The sequence below is a fragment of the Mycteria americana genome, chromosome 8 (genome assembly GCF_035582795.1).
Source record: "Mycteria americana isolate JAX WOST 10 ecotype Jacksonville Zoo and Gardens chromosome 8, USCA_MyAme_1.0, whole genome shotgun sequence".
NCBI classification, from domain to species: domain Eukaryota; kingdom Metazoa; phylum Chordata; class Aves; order Ciconiiformes; family Ciconiidae; genus Mycteria; species Mycteria americana.
In genome coordinates this window covers 46,292,160-46,306,184 of record NC_134372.1, presented here as the reverse complement: position 1 = coordinate 46,306,184, position 14,025 = coordinate 46,292,160, and the positions used below count along the sequence as shown (strand labels likewise).

Sequence of the window (14,025 nt, the reverse complement as noted above, 5' to 3'; positions counted from 1 at the left end):
TATCCTTTAGTATCCTTATTTACAAAATGAATCAAGACTCCTCAGAGGTCACAAAAATTAGGTAGCTCAAGTTCTTTGGAATTCTTAGACATTAATATACAAAGCATACATACTTCAAACTCCTTCTCTATATGCAATTCAAGCCTTTTATTCTCTAAAAAGTTTGTTCTTTTAAGACACTTAAAAAGATTCAGACTCTACAATAAGTCATAGAATCATTTGATCACTGATCAATCCTTTGATCATTCTGGTCCATCTTCTGAACTCTCTCTTGCATAACAAATGCTTCATGGGAGAATGTTCACCTCTCCTGGCCTGAACAAACTGTGTAACAGTCTCTTCCATCCCCCTATCCAATCATGATGAAAAATACAGAAAGCAAAGCAGAGGAGAAAGTTATCTGTAAAGACAAAGCAGCCTGTGGTCTCAACAACTTTTTAAAAAAAGTACTATACCTTATATGACCACCAAAAATATCAGTAATTGGAGTCTGAACAAAGTCAGCCTGTCGAGTGACTGATGATTTGTTGCGAGGTCCCACTTGCTCCCATTCATCCTCACTGCCTTCCCCTTGTTCATCTTGCTCCTCTTCTTCATGAATAGTCTGAGCCTCAGGGCCATTGGAAACTGAGAGTTCTTAAAGTGAAGAAGAAAAACAATGCATTAGGTTTTTTTACAAACAAAACACGTATACAGATAAAGAATTTGAAAGGCAAAAAACCCAATACAAATAATTTTCAGAGGATAAAATGTTTTCATAGATCACAGATTTGAGAAAGCAAATGAGAACAAGTATGTTCCAGGCTCACTCACAGCTGGACACATCCATGTATTAACAGAATGCAGCTCACTGATGACTGTATGTAAACAGATGTAGTTTTCTAGCAAAGTTTGATATATTTTTAGTAGTAAATTTATGGGGTAGAAAATTAGAAAGTCAAGTGTTATTCTGGAAACATACTTATGCCATTATTAAATACAACTCCTTTTCTGCACAGATATTTTACAGGGAACCCAAGGCTTAGCAAATATTTTCTTTGCAAGTGCCAAAGTCAGGAGGCTATAAACCACACACAGCCAAAGAACAAAATATGGAATGATCATTTTATATCATTAAAAATTTACCCTACTAAAGAGAAACTGAATAACTAGTGATCTTAATTCTACACTTGGCTAAGACTAACAGTGTTTTGTTTCATTTTTAATAGGGGACCCAAACATAAAGCCACTGTAAAATAAAATGGTATTTCACTGTGCATACAAATTCTAATACTTCTTCCAAAGAAAATTTTTCTCCAACTTTGTCAATAAGAATTTTAAAATAATTTAATATGTTCTGTTTTATATTACATATAAATTAGCCATTAGTCTAGAAGTTCCCACTTCAAAGAAGATCTTAACAGTGGTTTAAAGATCAGTGAAAAAACACACTGATATATTTTTGAACTACCATGGAGAGAGCCAAAACCCCAGTAAACAACTGACATTGCAGGTATTATGAATGGCAGACAAACATACCTATGCTTAAGACAAGACTAGTCAACTTGAGTTAGCCTCAAATAATGCTCAGTTGTGCTCAGTAAAAATTTGTAATACATAAATTTGTTGTTTAGGAGGACCAGGTATATGACTTGCTATTATTGTCATTCAGAGTATTTACAGAATGATAATGCTTTTCCAAATACTCAGTAACACTTCGGCTTACTTGTAAACTGGACAGAATGGACTCATTTTATCCTTTGGACAGATTTTAACAAAAGGTTTATTTGTTAATGTCTTTGAGTCCCCTAAAACATGGCATTCTATCCTTATCTCAACATCTACCCCAAATATTTCTATTACAGAACCACCACAAAAAAAGGAGAACATTTGAAATAAATTAAGTTTGCTACAAAAACAAAAAAAAACCCACTAACTTTCATTATATGGAGAGAGAAGTTTCTTTAGGGTCAGCATTTCTTCATGTAGTCCATTGAGAATAAATCCTAAGTATTCTTCAGCATCCTCTTGCCTGCCCTGAATAAAATGGTTTTGTCAATTATTACATGGCATTTTCATGTTTTATTTTTAACAGAAGGTTCATGACATTGAACATCTAGTTTTCTCCTATTAATTTAGCTAATTTAGCCACTACTCAGTCTAAGTTGTAAAGTCAAATAAAGTTTAAATTTTACTGTAACAACCCCTTGTTTTTAACCAGTTCAAAAGAACCTACACATTAATTGGTAACCTGCCATAAACAGCAAGTACACACACAAGCTTGACCCGGATACAAGAATTTCTGCATTCTTCTCAATACAAATTCAATTTAACATGCGAGTTGGTAATTATTTTTTTTGCTATTTCTTTTAAAAGTAGTATTAAAAGTTGCCGTCAAACCAAGGCCAAATCAAAAGATGGTCTGAACCACTATCTTTTCTTTAAATTGAAAGTAAACCTGAAATAGTATTCTGAAGTCTCTGTGGACCTTCAATCATTCCAAGCTGAATCCCAAGCAGAAACAAACTGCTCATTTCTTAAATATAAATCAATAGGTATCTTCTTTTTATGAAGAGATGTTCCATTCCAATCCTGATTTTTTCATTATTCTGACATATCAAACTGCCAAACTTATAATTAACATCTTCCTATAATTTAAGTCCCAAGACAGCCTAGCTTCATTATAAGGATCTAAAATCAACTAGTTGATTTTAGTACTATTGAGGCACAGAACCTGATGTATGGCTTTACATTGTTTTAACGACAGTGACTGCCTTGCAAATGCAATTACAGAAGTCAAAGATTTGTAAGTCACACCTTTTCTGACAGACTTGACTTTATAACTGTCAAAAGCCTATAAATGTATGTAGGTTCAAAGGCAGCTCCTGGTCGGATGTCTCGCACAATTTTATCACCTAAAGCTGCAAGGCAAAGAGAAGTACATATAAATAACAATATATATTAAGTTTTTCTACATTATACCTTAACATTCTCTTCACACATCACTAGCTTTTGGAATCCAAAATTATTTTTTATTAATAGTTTTATTACAATTTTCATGACTCAAGCTCCGAATTCATAAGATACAACTCTTTTATCCATAAACTTTTTGTTTTGTTTTAAAACATCTTACATCACCCTACACAGACTTACAGATGGTCTGGAAAAGTTAGTACTCTCTTTTTATAGTCAACACTCTGAAGATTAACAAGAATATCCACAGCCATCACAAAAGAGCAATTCTGGTTCTATTTAAATTTTTGTACTTCTTTTGTATTCAAAGAACACTTCCTTAAATCTTTTATATATTTGTAATTCTAACAGATCACTTTTCCTCACTGCAGAAAAAAATAAAACACAAACAAGATACAGTTTGACAGAATGTTCAACCTAATGGCAATAAAAGGCCTCAGAAACTATATTTGAAAACTACACAATACAATAAAATGACCTAGAAGTATAATAAGTTGCATAAGACAGTAAGATTTGTTTCACAGAAACAAAACTTAAGCAGCAAACCACAGAAATGTCTGAACTGTTTGGAAATCACTGGAACAACCAGCTCCTCGTGATATTTTCTTATAATGTTACATAAACACATTCCTGAAACTGTTTTTTATTTCTATAAGTTTGTAATACAACAGATTTGGTTTAGAGATTAAAAAAAATGAAACCTACAAAGATAATTTATTTGCTTTAAAAAAAATGTTCTATTCCTCACTACATAATCATCGTTGATCCTAAACACGTATTAGCAAGAATCATACACTTCTAAAGTTTTCACACTGAAATAGTGCATAAGATGGGGAGGAATTAAAAGCCATGATAACGTGTCCGCAGGCAATCTCTAACTGCTAAGGAGACCTATTATGGCCCCATTTTGTTCCAAATAAATGTGTTTAGTATTTAAGGAAGAATGATAGAACTGAGCAAGTTGATAAACCAAACAGCTGGAAATATATAAGGAATGAAGCAGAGTAAAATGCAGTGAATATCAAATGATTTTGTTAGAAAGAGTATGTTCTTAGAAGACATCTTAACAGTTAAGCTAGCCTTCAACAAAGACTATTCTTATTGCACTTGTACATTTGGTCTACCAAATAGAAGAAAAAAATATAAGGTGCAACACCTGACTTCTGGACATGAATCACCAATAAGAAAAAGCGTAACACTGACAGAAAACCAGCAGCAACCTTTTTAAGATATCAAGAAATCCCAAAAGTCCAAAGAGCCGTGAAGAGGATCAAGCACCAGTATTTAAAAGTCTTAAGTACATCACACAATGCAGATCCTTACCCCAAAGCCTTCTTACCATGATTTTAAGACTTTTCTCCCCCTATTCCTACTCACCTTGTTTTGCTTTAGGAGGTACAGGCATATTAGTGAACTCATTCATTAAACGAACACTGAAACAGAATGGAAGGAACAACTAGACATGAGCGGCAAGTTAAGACTTAGAAGGACAAATAATAAAATTAGATCATTGTCATTACTGACTGCCAAAAAAAAAAAAATCAAAGAATATCATAATGAAGTCTGAGTAAAGGTCAGACATAAAAATTAACTTGATCATTGCTAATGAAACCAAGGTGTTAGGTTAGTTCTTGCAGCTCTCACGGCTCATTTGTGCATATCAAATACCATTTAAAACTGATATTCCTCAGGCAACAGGAAGTATCTTCTTTGACTAGTCAAGCAACAGTAAAATACCAAGTTCATTATAAAAGCCACATATCACCAAAAAAAACCACACAAAAGAGACTTCTGGATACATATGAATTTTCAACAACTGCAATAAACAATCATGTGTTAGATACTTCTGAATGAGCTTAGTCAGATCACAGATTTTTTTTTTTTTTTTTAACAAGCTACTTACAAACTGTCTATCATTGGTGTTGAGGTACACGGCCGCTGTGATTTTGAATACATTGGAATGGACTTCATTAAATGATACATTGGAGGGCAAGCAACCAAGGCTTGCAGGGTCTATGCAGTGGCATTAAGGAAATATTCAGAAAATGTAATCTGCATAATAACCAAATATTCAATTAAATATAAAATTATATGCAAAACAAAGCTAACTTATGTAAACCAATGCAATAACTAAATTGGAACAGACTGATGGACTTTTATCACAACATTAACTAATAACGTACAGAAGTTATACTAAAAAACCCCGGCATCTTGTAACATGCAGTGATTTCACTGACATTTTAATAATGTCAGAAACTTTAATTAAAGGGGAAGGAAACATTTAGTCTAGGAGCAGGAGAGGGAAAAAACCTTTCATAGGAAAGACTTTATAAAATTAACATTTGAGAATTGGCAAGTGATAACCTGTAACATGTTTTCTGAAAAGAATGGAAGAAGCCAGCTGACAGACTTCAAGTTAAAGGTGACAATTCACCCCTGTAACAAAACCAAAAAAACCTGCTGTGATGTGAAACATTCTGCAGTGTAAAGAAGAGTTTGGAGCAACCAGTAAAACTACAGTGTATGTTGGGAGAAAACACTTTAAAAACAATCAAAATCCATGCACCACATGGTGAGAACAGTGAACAGAGGAAATGTATTGAAGGACTGGAGGGGCAGGGAAATGACAAAAAAGGCAGCGATCTCAACAGCTACAGATATATATTAACTTGATCCGTACAGCGTGCAAAAATTGAGTAACAAATTCCCAGGTGACATTTTAAGACTGAAAAAATGGGAGCTAATATATACAATCAGATGAGTGCAGAACTGGCTATGTAAGATAAAAGCTGAAGTTTAAAGCACAATCGCTGGTCTGGAAATGGGTTATTAGGTTCTGCAATGATCAGTCTTGAAATTGGTCTTAATATTTTTCACTGGCAATACTAGCAGTTCAAGTAAAAGTATCCTAATTGTCACTTGCAGTGAGCGATTCCTAACATAAGAGACACAGATATATTAATAAAAAAATATTATTAATAAAGCTATTATAATACAGCACTGAAGAAGGAAGACTTCTGTTACCCAAGGTAAAAGTTATTTTTGCAGGGGAATACAATTCTAATACATTAAGAGCAAGCTAATCTTCCATCCCGTCGTAAAAGGATTATTTTAAACACTGCATCTGCACAGATGATATCATAGCGACAGCCTGCTCAACAGAAAACCAAATTATCTGCTTATGACATTGCCAAAATAAAGCCTAAGAGTAAGAATAGTTACTTCAAGTACAAGAGAAATAACCACTTATGCTGATGCACAAAGAGTCATGAGTAAACATAAACAGAAATTACAAGAAGGTTTTCAGTCGTGAGAAAATCATAGTTCTGAAGTATTTTGACAGAAGTAACAGAAACAAATTGCAAAGAGGATTGTGCAATCCACTGCAGGGGAACCCTGGACACAAGGTTCAATGATCCCAAACACCCTTGGATTTCTAGATGCTACCCTTAAACATTTTAACCACAGTAGTAGGATATGAGAAGACACTTTTATAAAACGCCTACCAGAATAATCCAGAAAAACTTTGACAGATATAATATACAAATTTTAACTTAAGTGTATTAATTTTTTCCAAGGTAAGGATACAGCATTGATGTAGCACCAGTTTCCTTTGTTGATCAGCCCTCGCGGTTGCAAAGACACTGGTTTATGTATTAGCCTTACATTTTCCAGTATTTCTGCAGAATGAGAAACAGTAAATTGAGCATCAATAAAATGCACATGCTAGCCATCAAAACAAGTACCTGTTGACACATTACAAAATAATGCAAATCAATTAACAAGATTCCCAAAAACTTCAGCAAATAATTTTCACTCCATTTAAACACTGTTCATATTTCAAATCAGACATATTTCTTCAACCAAAGACATCCTGGAATTTGGGTCAGGAGGATGCTGGTACAAAAACTTATCATTGTCATTTCAAAACTGAGAAGACCTATTTGTTTTTATTTTACTAAAATCAGATACTTTTATTTATATAGATATATAGAGATACATATATAGCTATAAATTCCCATTAGCTGTAATCCCTTGCCAATGATTTTATGAAGTATTTCCCAAATTCTTCTGGTTTGAAGAGAGATGAAGCTAATACAGCAGTCTCAGTTTACAAGTTTCAACATACACTATCTTACAATAAAAATATCTTAGTGCAAACAGGACAGACAGATGTTAACGTGGTCTTCTGAACAGTATGTTTTATTTACTGCTTTAAGACTTCTAAAATCTACAAGATAACAGGCTTACATAATATAATGCCTACTCTCTTCCTGCTTTCAAAAACTTCAGCAATGGCCCAAGTTTAAAAATTAGGAACCACTGCACATAAATAAGTCTGTCTCAGTTATGAAACTGAGAGCAACAGGGGGAGTTTTTCCAGGAAGTCTGACCTGTTATTTAGGTACCTAAATAAAAACTGTTTAAGGAAAATACTGCATCTGGTATATTTTAAATTTTCAAAATAAGGACAAGAGGTATACAAGATAGAATAAAAAATGCAAATAAACATAGCAATTGCCTACCAAGGGGGTTATTTATAATTAATGTGAGGGCCTCTAAAGCCCTTACATGCTCCACTGAATAAACGTAAGGAGTTTGAGCTATTCACTAGGACTATCTACACAGACAAGAAAACATGACACAGGTGGAAAAGCAGAGGCACAAAGCCATAACTAAGCAGAGGAGGTGGCAGAATTGTAAACAAAATCCATGTCCTTCTAATTCCAAACTATCTCTTTACCTATAAGATCATATTTCCTGCTGACACCACCAGTTCTAACCAAATAAAAACATGCCAAAAAATAGAAAACATTTAAATCAGTCCTCTATTACATAAAGAACCTGACACCTGAAAGGGCAGACAGCAAAAAGATGTAAAAGGGAAGATGTTAGCACCTAGCACAGATGCAGATGAAAATCCTTCCGCGAGTGTTAGAATATATTTGTTATTAAATTACTAATGCTCAGGTATTTCAGAATATATTGCTAATGCAGCAAAGTTTGAAAATGTTGTGCACACATACAATCTTTCTGTTAATATAACTAAGTGCTGTTGAAAATTAGGATAAAAATAATGAAAAAATATTTATTTTTAATGTCTATCAATAACTTTTTACGTTACCTCTTTTTCCCCATTTTTGCATCGTACTAAAAAATATTATTAGGACCTTTAGCATCCTCTTGTGGTCATAAAACTGCTTTGTAAACAATGTCCAGAGCAATTGCAGTGAGTTTTGTTTCTTTTAACAAAGAATTATTTTTGTGTACAGCAATTACATTCAATACCACATTTTCATCTTGCATTTAACATTTACACAATACCTAAAAGAAGTTTTACAAGAGTATCAGAAGAAAAATACACTTACAAGCATGAGAAACGTTTCTTAAAATTTCAAAACCTGTTATAAAGCACACATCACCAACCAGAATTCATGTTCCCTTTGGTGGATACTGAATTGTGAAATGCAGCCTTGATTTGAAAACATATCTAGAACAGTATTACCATGTTTAGAAATTTCTGTTGATAAACAGAAAACATTTTTTTCATTCACCAGGTGGTGTTATTACAAATACCTGTCGAATTTAAAAAAAAAAAAAAAAAAAAAAAAAAACAAACCCTCCAACACACAGTAATTCCCTAATCAATACAAGTAAAAGTTTAACAAAAGAGAAACCATGTGGATATGGTCTCCATGCTGAAGGGATACGCATTACAAGTTAGCAACTGAACGCTTAGCTTGAGACCATTATTTGGCAAGTATTATGTATGTCATTCAGATCTTTCTTCAAATCTAGACAATGATAAAAAGTGCCAGGACAACACTGCTGAATAACCCTACACAAAATCAGCTTCTGCAAGAATGCAGTTTGATAGTCAACAGGTTACATTTCTGAAGTTGTTTATAAAAAACCCCAAACCTTGCAATACCTCCATTCCACAACCACTTGCTCTAGTGCTTACCTAGCTTTATCAATAAGAATTTTTTTTCTCATACGTAACATTGAAAAACATTTGTTACCAATTAAACTAAGCAATTCTTGTCTTGTTCGCTACCATCTGGGAGAGCACTGAATCGCCATCTTCTTTATGAATTTGTTTTACGTGTTTGAAGTTACATCCATGATCACTCCAACAATCTCATCTGAGACAAAGTAAATCCAAATTTTCCACGTTTGCCAAAACAGTATGGTTTTCAAATCTTACTTCTGTTTTCTCTGCTGCACTATTACATCTTCCTTGAGAAGTAATGCCTAAAGACTGGCATTTTCATTGAGTCCGCAACAGCAACAACAGAATCATAGTTATCTTCCATCTTTTCCATATAAATTGGTATTAACACGCACTGGAAATAAAACTCAGTCTTCTTCAGCTTTACTAAGGAGACTTATCAACTCCCTAGAAATTCCCGATCCTTTTATTCTCTAATACTATTACCGACCATTTGTTCTTTGTACTGTATGCTTGCATTTGATTTCTGTTCTGGTGTATCCTTCCATACTTGCATTTACTGGATTCCCCTCCTTTTAATTTAAAATCATTCCAGATTTAGTCAGATCTTAAATATTTGTGTTCTTCAATTCATCTGAAATTCTGCCTACTGTAAACAAATTTTACATGCACTGTTAATTCCATCATCCACAATGAAAACACTGCAAGAAAACATGATTCAGAAAATATTTTTAGATTCTCCCATTGAAATTTTTCCTGAAGTTACCAAGAACAGTTAAAAGACTACTCAGAACAGCTAGTTTTCCAGTCCCTTATTTCCCTAGCTTCCTTAGAACATTATATAAGGCATTATTAACTATCATCAGGTATGCATCAGAGGGTAGTACCTGTGAACCACGGCAAGTGAAGCCTGAAAGTAATTTTTTTTTTTTTACAAATATGGACCATTTATAACCTTACTATCCCTTAGAAAGGAATTATTAAAACGTTTGTCCTAGCATCTAAATTAGGCTAAGGTGTATAATTAGTACGGTTGTCCCTTTCTAAATATGGAAGTGCCGTACCTGTACTTCTCTTACCATTCTGATGTTATCTGCCTGGAGTTTTGCCAAATTAACATCAATGGTTCATAGCCTGCTTCAGAAGTTCCTTTAACTTGTTCACTAGTGTTGCCAGTAAAGCTTCTTACCACACACCTTAGCCACTTGCTAAAATTCTTCAGTATTGTTTTAAAATAAATTTAAAATTAAAATCTTCAGTATTTTTTCCTCAGGAAGATTAACATGAAATTTGTTTGTCTGTTTTATTTAGTTTCTAGTCCTAATCTTCATCTCCTTATCTTGTGGAGCTTTCATTTACATGCGAGGACTAAGAAACCACAGATCTTTGCAGGTTGAATCACGTAGCATTAAACTATCTTGAAGGTGCCTGTGAATCATTAACCTCCCTTGTAATAACTGCGGAAATTAAGGCACAAACCAGCAATTTGTCCCTGGAAAAGTAACTTAGCTTCTTGTGTCCTGAGTTTATTTAGCACACATTCTAAATAAAAACTGTACAAGAGGGCCTCAGAGCTCCAACATTAAGTCAGAAGATCTGCTAATTTTGCTTGCTAAGCTCAAGATACTTTAGCGTTTAGCACCCTGTGTCACTTGTAGTTAAAAACTGATTCCCATTGGCTTGAGTTGAAACTGGTGATTTCCCATCAAATCAAACAACAGGATCTCAACTCAGCCACAAAGAAAACAAGGAACACAATCAGCAGCTAACTATGAAAAACATACAGAATTGCTATACACCCTTATACAATGATGTTAACCTAGGCAGAGGATTTGAAATGAAATATGTATGGAATGGAGCAAATGACCTGTCTGGAAATCATAAATTGAAACTCATGTAACATATTTTTGAGTGTGGCTGTATGAACAAAACACTAATGTACCTATTTCCCAAACAGGGCAGAGAACATTAAAAAAAGAACAGACAATGAAGAAAGCTGCCTTTTTCCACAGAGCAAAGCACTGATATCATGGCATTCAGATCTTCATACTTCAGATCTGCTTTCAGTTTCATACTGAAAGCAGTAGCATCTGAATTATAGGAATTGCAGCAATATAACTCCTACCTAAATCAGCTGCAATAAGAAGATTAATTCCTTTTCACTGGAAAAGGATCTATACTCAGATTATTCCTCTGCAAAAACAGCTAGCTAACAGTGAAGGTGCAGAAGAAAACTGTATAAAAATTATATTGCTATTTTAATACACTGAAGACAAAATAAAAAGCTCTGCTCCCACCTGGTGGCAAAAAATAGTACAGAAACAGCAGAAATCTAGAAGTTAACTTAAAACTGAAGAAACTTGGACAAGACAAAAAACCTTTTTCTTCTATGGCAAGCAGTTCTAGCTTTACGGTTGTCACAAAACAGTTTTAAGTTAAAACTCATTACCAAATGATAGCTTAAGATTTTAAGAGTACAACATACTTCAATTGTATGGGTTCATACAAACCAGAATCACCTGCTTATACACTTTTTTTTTTAAATACGGTCAACTCTTTGTGACACCTAAGTGAAAAATACACAGAAATATAAATTATTCTGACAGCTTTTCTCTCAACAGACAATTTTAAGTAATGAAACCGTTATTAAGGAGGGGATGAGAGGCAGGCCTATACTTCTGGGTATTCTGAATAGAAATCTCCTGGTCAGCTTCTGGTTAAAGCTGAAAACTTTGACTTGAAGCTGTCACACACAAAACACCACTATACTTGTAAATTAGCTTGTAGCATAAACAGCAGGATTTTACACAAGCCTTTCTACATACAGACTATTTCATGGATTTGAAATAATTATTTTTGTTCCAACACTTATAAGTCAGTGACACAAAATGCAACCAACTGGATATTTTTCTTCATATTTTCTGACTGACTCTCCAAAAACAAATCTCAGGCACATTCTAGTATTTCTCATTAGAACCACAAATATGACAGGACCAACGGTCAAAGCCTTTATATCACGCATTGCCTTTCCTGATGTACCCTCTGGGCAGTTTCTTACGGTTATTCTTGAACAGGCGATAGCTAGCATTGTTTCTGAATCAAATAATATTGTTTATAATGGTTAAGGATAATTCTTCAAAATTTGAAAGACTGACCTCTCAAACAGCAAATCAATATAAAAACTATTTCCTGAATCAGAATTTCTGAAGCAGGATCTATTTAGATGTTACACTCAAGCTACTGTAATTGTCCAGGAATTTCAGCCACTTTGGCATAAATACATTAATACTCTTCTCTTCTTGTAATGGAATGCATTACAAGGTTATAAATACTGGATAACATAACACACCATTTTCAGAATAAACTTTTCTAACGTGTTCTCCCTACTACAGTAGCACACAGCTGAATGCAACCAGCCTATTTAAAATCACAGATCACTTAAACATATTGTTTGATAAGTAACAATAGTTTTACCGCATCTGGGATAATGACATGGCAATGTCTCACTGGAACATTTACTCAGGGGGATAGCAAAACTAGCTTATTTAAATTACATCTTTCATAGCAGCGTTTGAACAGTCATCTTATTAAGAACAGAGGAATCTTCTCTATCAATATTGCACGCTCCTGTTTACAAGCAGAGTTAATACCCTTCCAGTGTAACATCCACTCGTGTGTATTAACTATACCTGCAATCTTTATGGCTACAGGATCCTCTGAAACTGGAACAGGTCCCTCTTTGACTTCAACCTGTTTTTCAGGGACCAGAGTAGATGTGGCAGGAGGGGTATACTTAGTCTCAACATAGACCACAGATGTGGAAGCAGAGGGCTTGGAATTGTGAAAAAGACTAGCCCACGATTTTGCAGGCTGATTAACAGGGACTGATCCTGCAACCGGGACTGTTGCCTCAGTAGTAGGTGAAGCTTCCTCAGGCTTAGCTTGGTCTGAGTCAGTGCTTTCCACAGTGTGCAATTCTACCCCATTGGCAGCTGTGTCCTCACCAGAGGATTCAAGTGTTTGTCCATTAGTAACGCCAAGATTTTCAGTAGTATCAGTACCAGCATAAGACTGTACAACAGCTGTCCTTAAAGGGCTATCTCTGCCAGTCTCTGAGGGGATGCAAAACTGTTCAGAATTAGTAACACGGCATACCTCAGGCTGCCCTGCAGTCCTGGTATTGTCTAGTGCGCTAGAAACAGAATCATCAGAGACAGCTTCATTAATGAAGTCCACAGAATTGTCCGGGCTGTTGCAAGTCCTTGGTGTGGCCAGGGAGTGTATGTCTCCCGTCAGTTCCGTATCCTCTGTGCTTATACTGTTTAGTCCCGATGAATTTGCATGGCCATTTACAAGAGCTTCTGTGGGAGCAATACCGTCACTGACATCTTCCAAGTAACTGTAGTATCCAGGCGGTCTTTTTTTCTTCTTTTTACGCTCCCTTTGTCCAAGGCCTCCAGACAAGCCATCGTTTTCAGCATTAGAACCGCTGTCCAAAGCAAGGGTTGGATCAGTGAACTGGCAGTCAATGGAGTTGTAGTTTGTTTCACCGAGACTATCATCAGGGGTTTTCTGAGCAGGTGCACAACTGAGAATGAATTCTGGAGCCTGAGGATTCAGAGTACTTGAAATACTGTAGTCTGTGTTATTTAGTACAGAGGACTGTGTCTCAATAACTTCATTAACACCAAATTCAATTCTCTGATACTCTTCCCCTGGACAAGAGAAAGCAAACCTGAGTTAGTGAATGACATCTAATCAAAAAGTTACCAAAAAAAAAAAAAATCAAGAAAAAAAACCCATATTTTCCTGCAACTCAGAAAACAAACTACATTCCCTCAAACTAAAATAATTATTATTCTCTTATCTGAACCCTGAAGGTCATTTCAAAACATGACTTTCCTAAAGAGAACAGAGTATGATTCAGGTTTTCTTAAACAGAGTATGTAATTTTCCAGATCACGGCACAGTTCCTGCAAATAACACCTATTAAATTCACCTATTAAGAAAAACTATTAAAGCCCAATGACTTTAGCAATATTCTGCATTAAATTAATTACTGGATAATTGTGTATAAAATATGGTGCAATATTTACCTCCACACTTCTTCTAAAGCCAGT

At 34.7% G+C, this 14,025-nt stretch overlaps 1 protein-coding gene across 2 annotated transcripts in view; it reads right to left on the bottom strand.

Annotated features, from left to right (window-relative positions):
* USP10 (ubiquitin specific peptidase 10) overlaps positions 1 to 14,025 on the bottom strand; it is a 59,065-nt gene that overhangs the window by 15,561 nt on the left and 29,479 nt on the right. For both annotated transcript variants that reach the window (XM_075510918.1, XM_075510919.1), the window contains exons 4-10: positions 12,595 to 13,620; positions 6,541 to 6,632; positions 4,856 to 4,965; positions 4,330 to 4,385; positions 2,797 to 2,900; positions 1,917 to 2,016; positions 456 to 636 (exon numbers count right to left, since the gene is read on the bottom strand). In XM_075510918.1, coding sequence (XP_075367033.1) covers positions 456 to 636; positions 1,917 to 2,016; positions 2,797 to 2,900; positions 4,330 to 4,385; positions 4,856 to 4,965; positions 6,541 to 6,632; positions 12,595 to 13,620 — 1,669 coding nt within the window. The remainder of the gene's footprint in view (positions 1 to 455; positions 637 to 1,916; positions 2,017 to 2,796; positions 2,901 to 4,329; positions 4,386 to 4,855; positions 4,966 to 6,540; positions 6,633 to 12,594; positions 13,621 to 14,025) is intronic.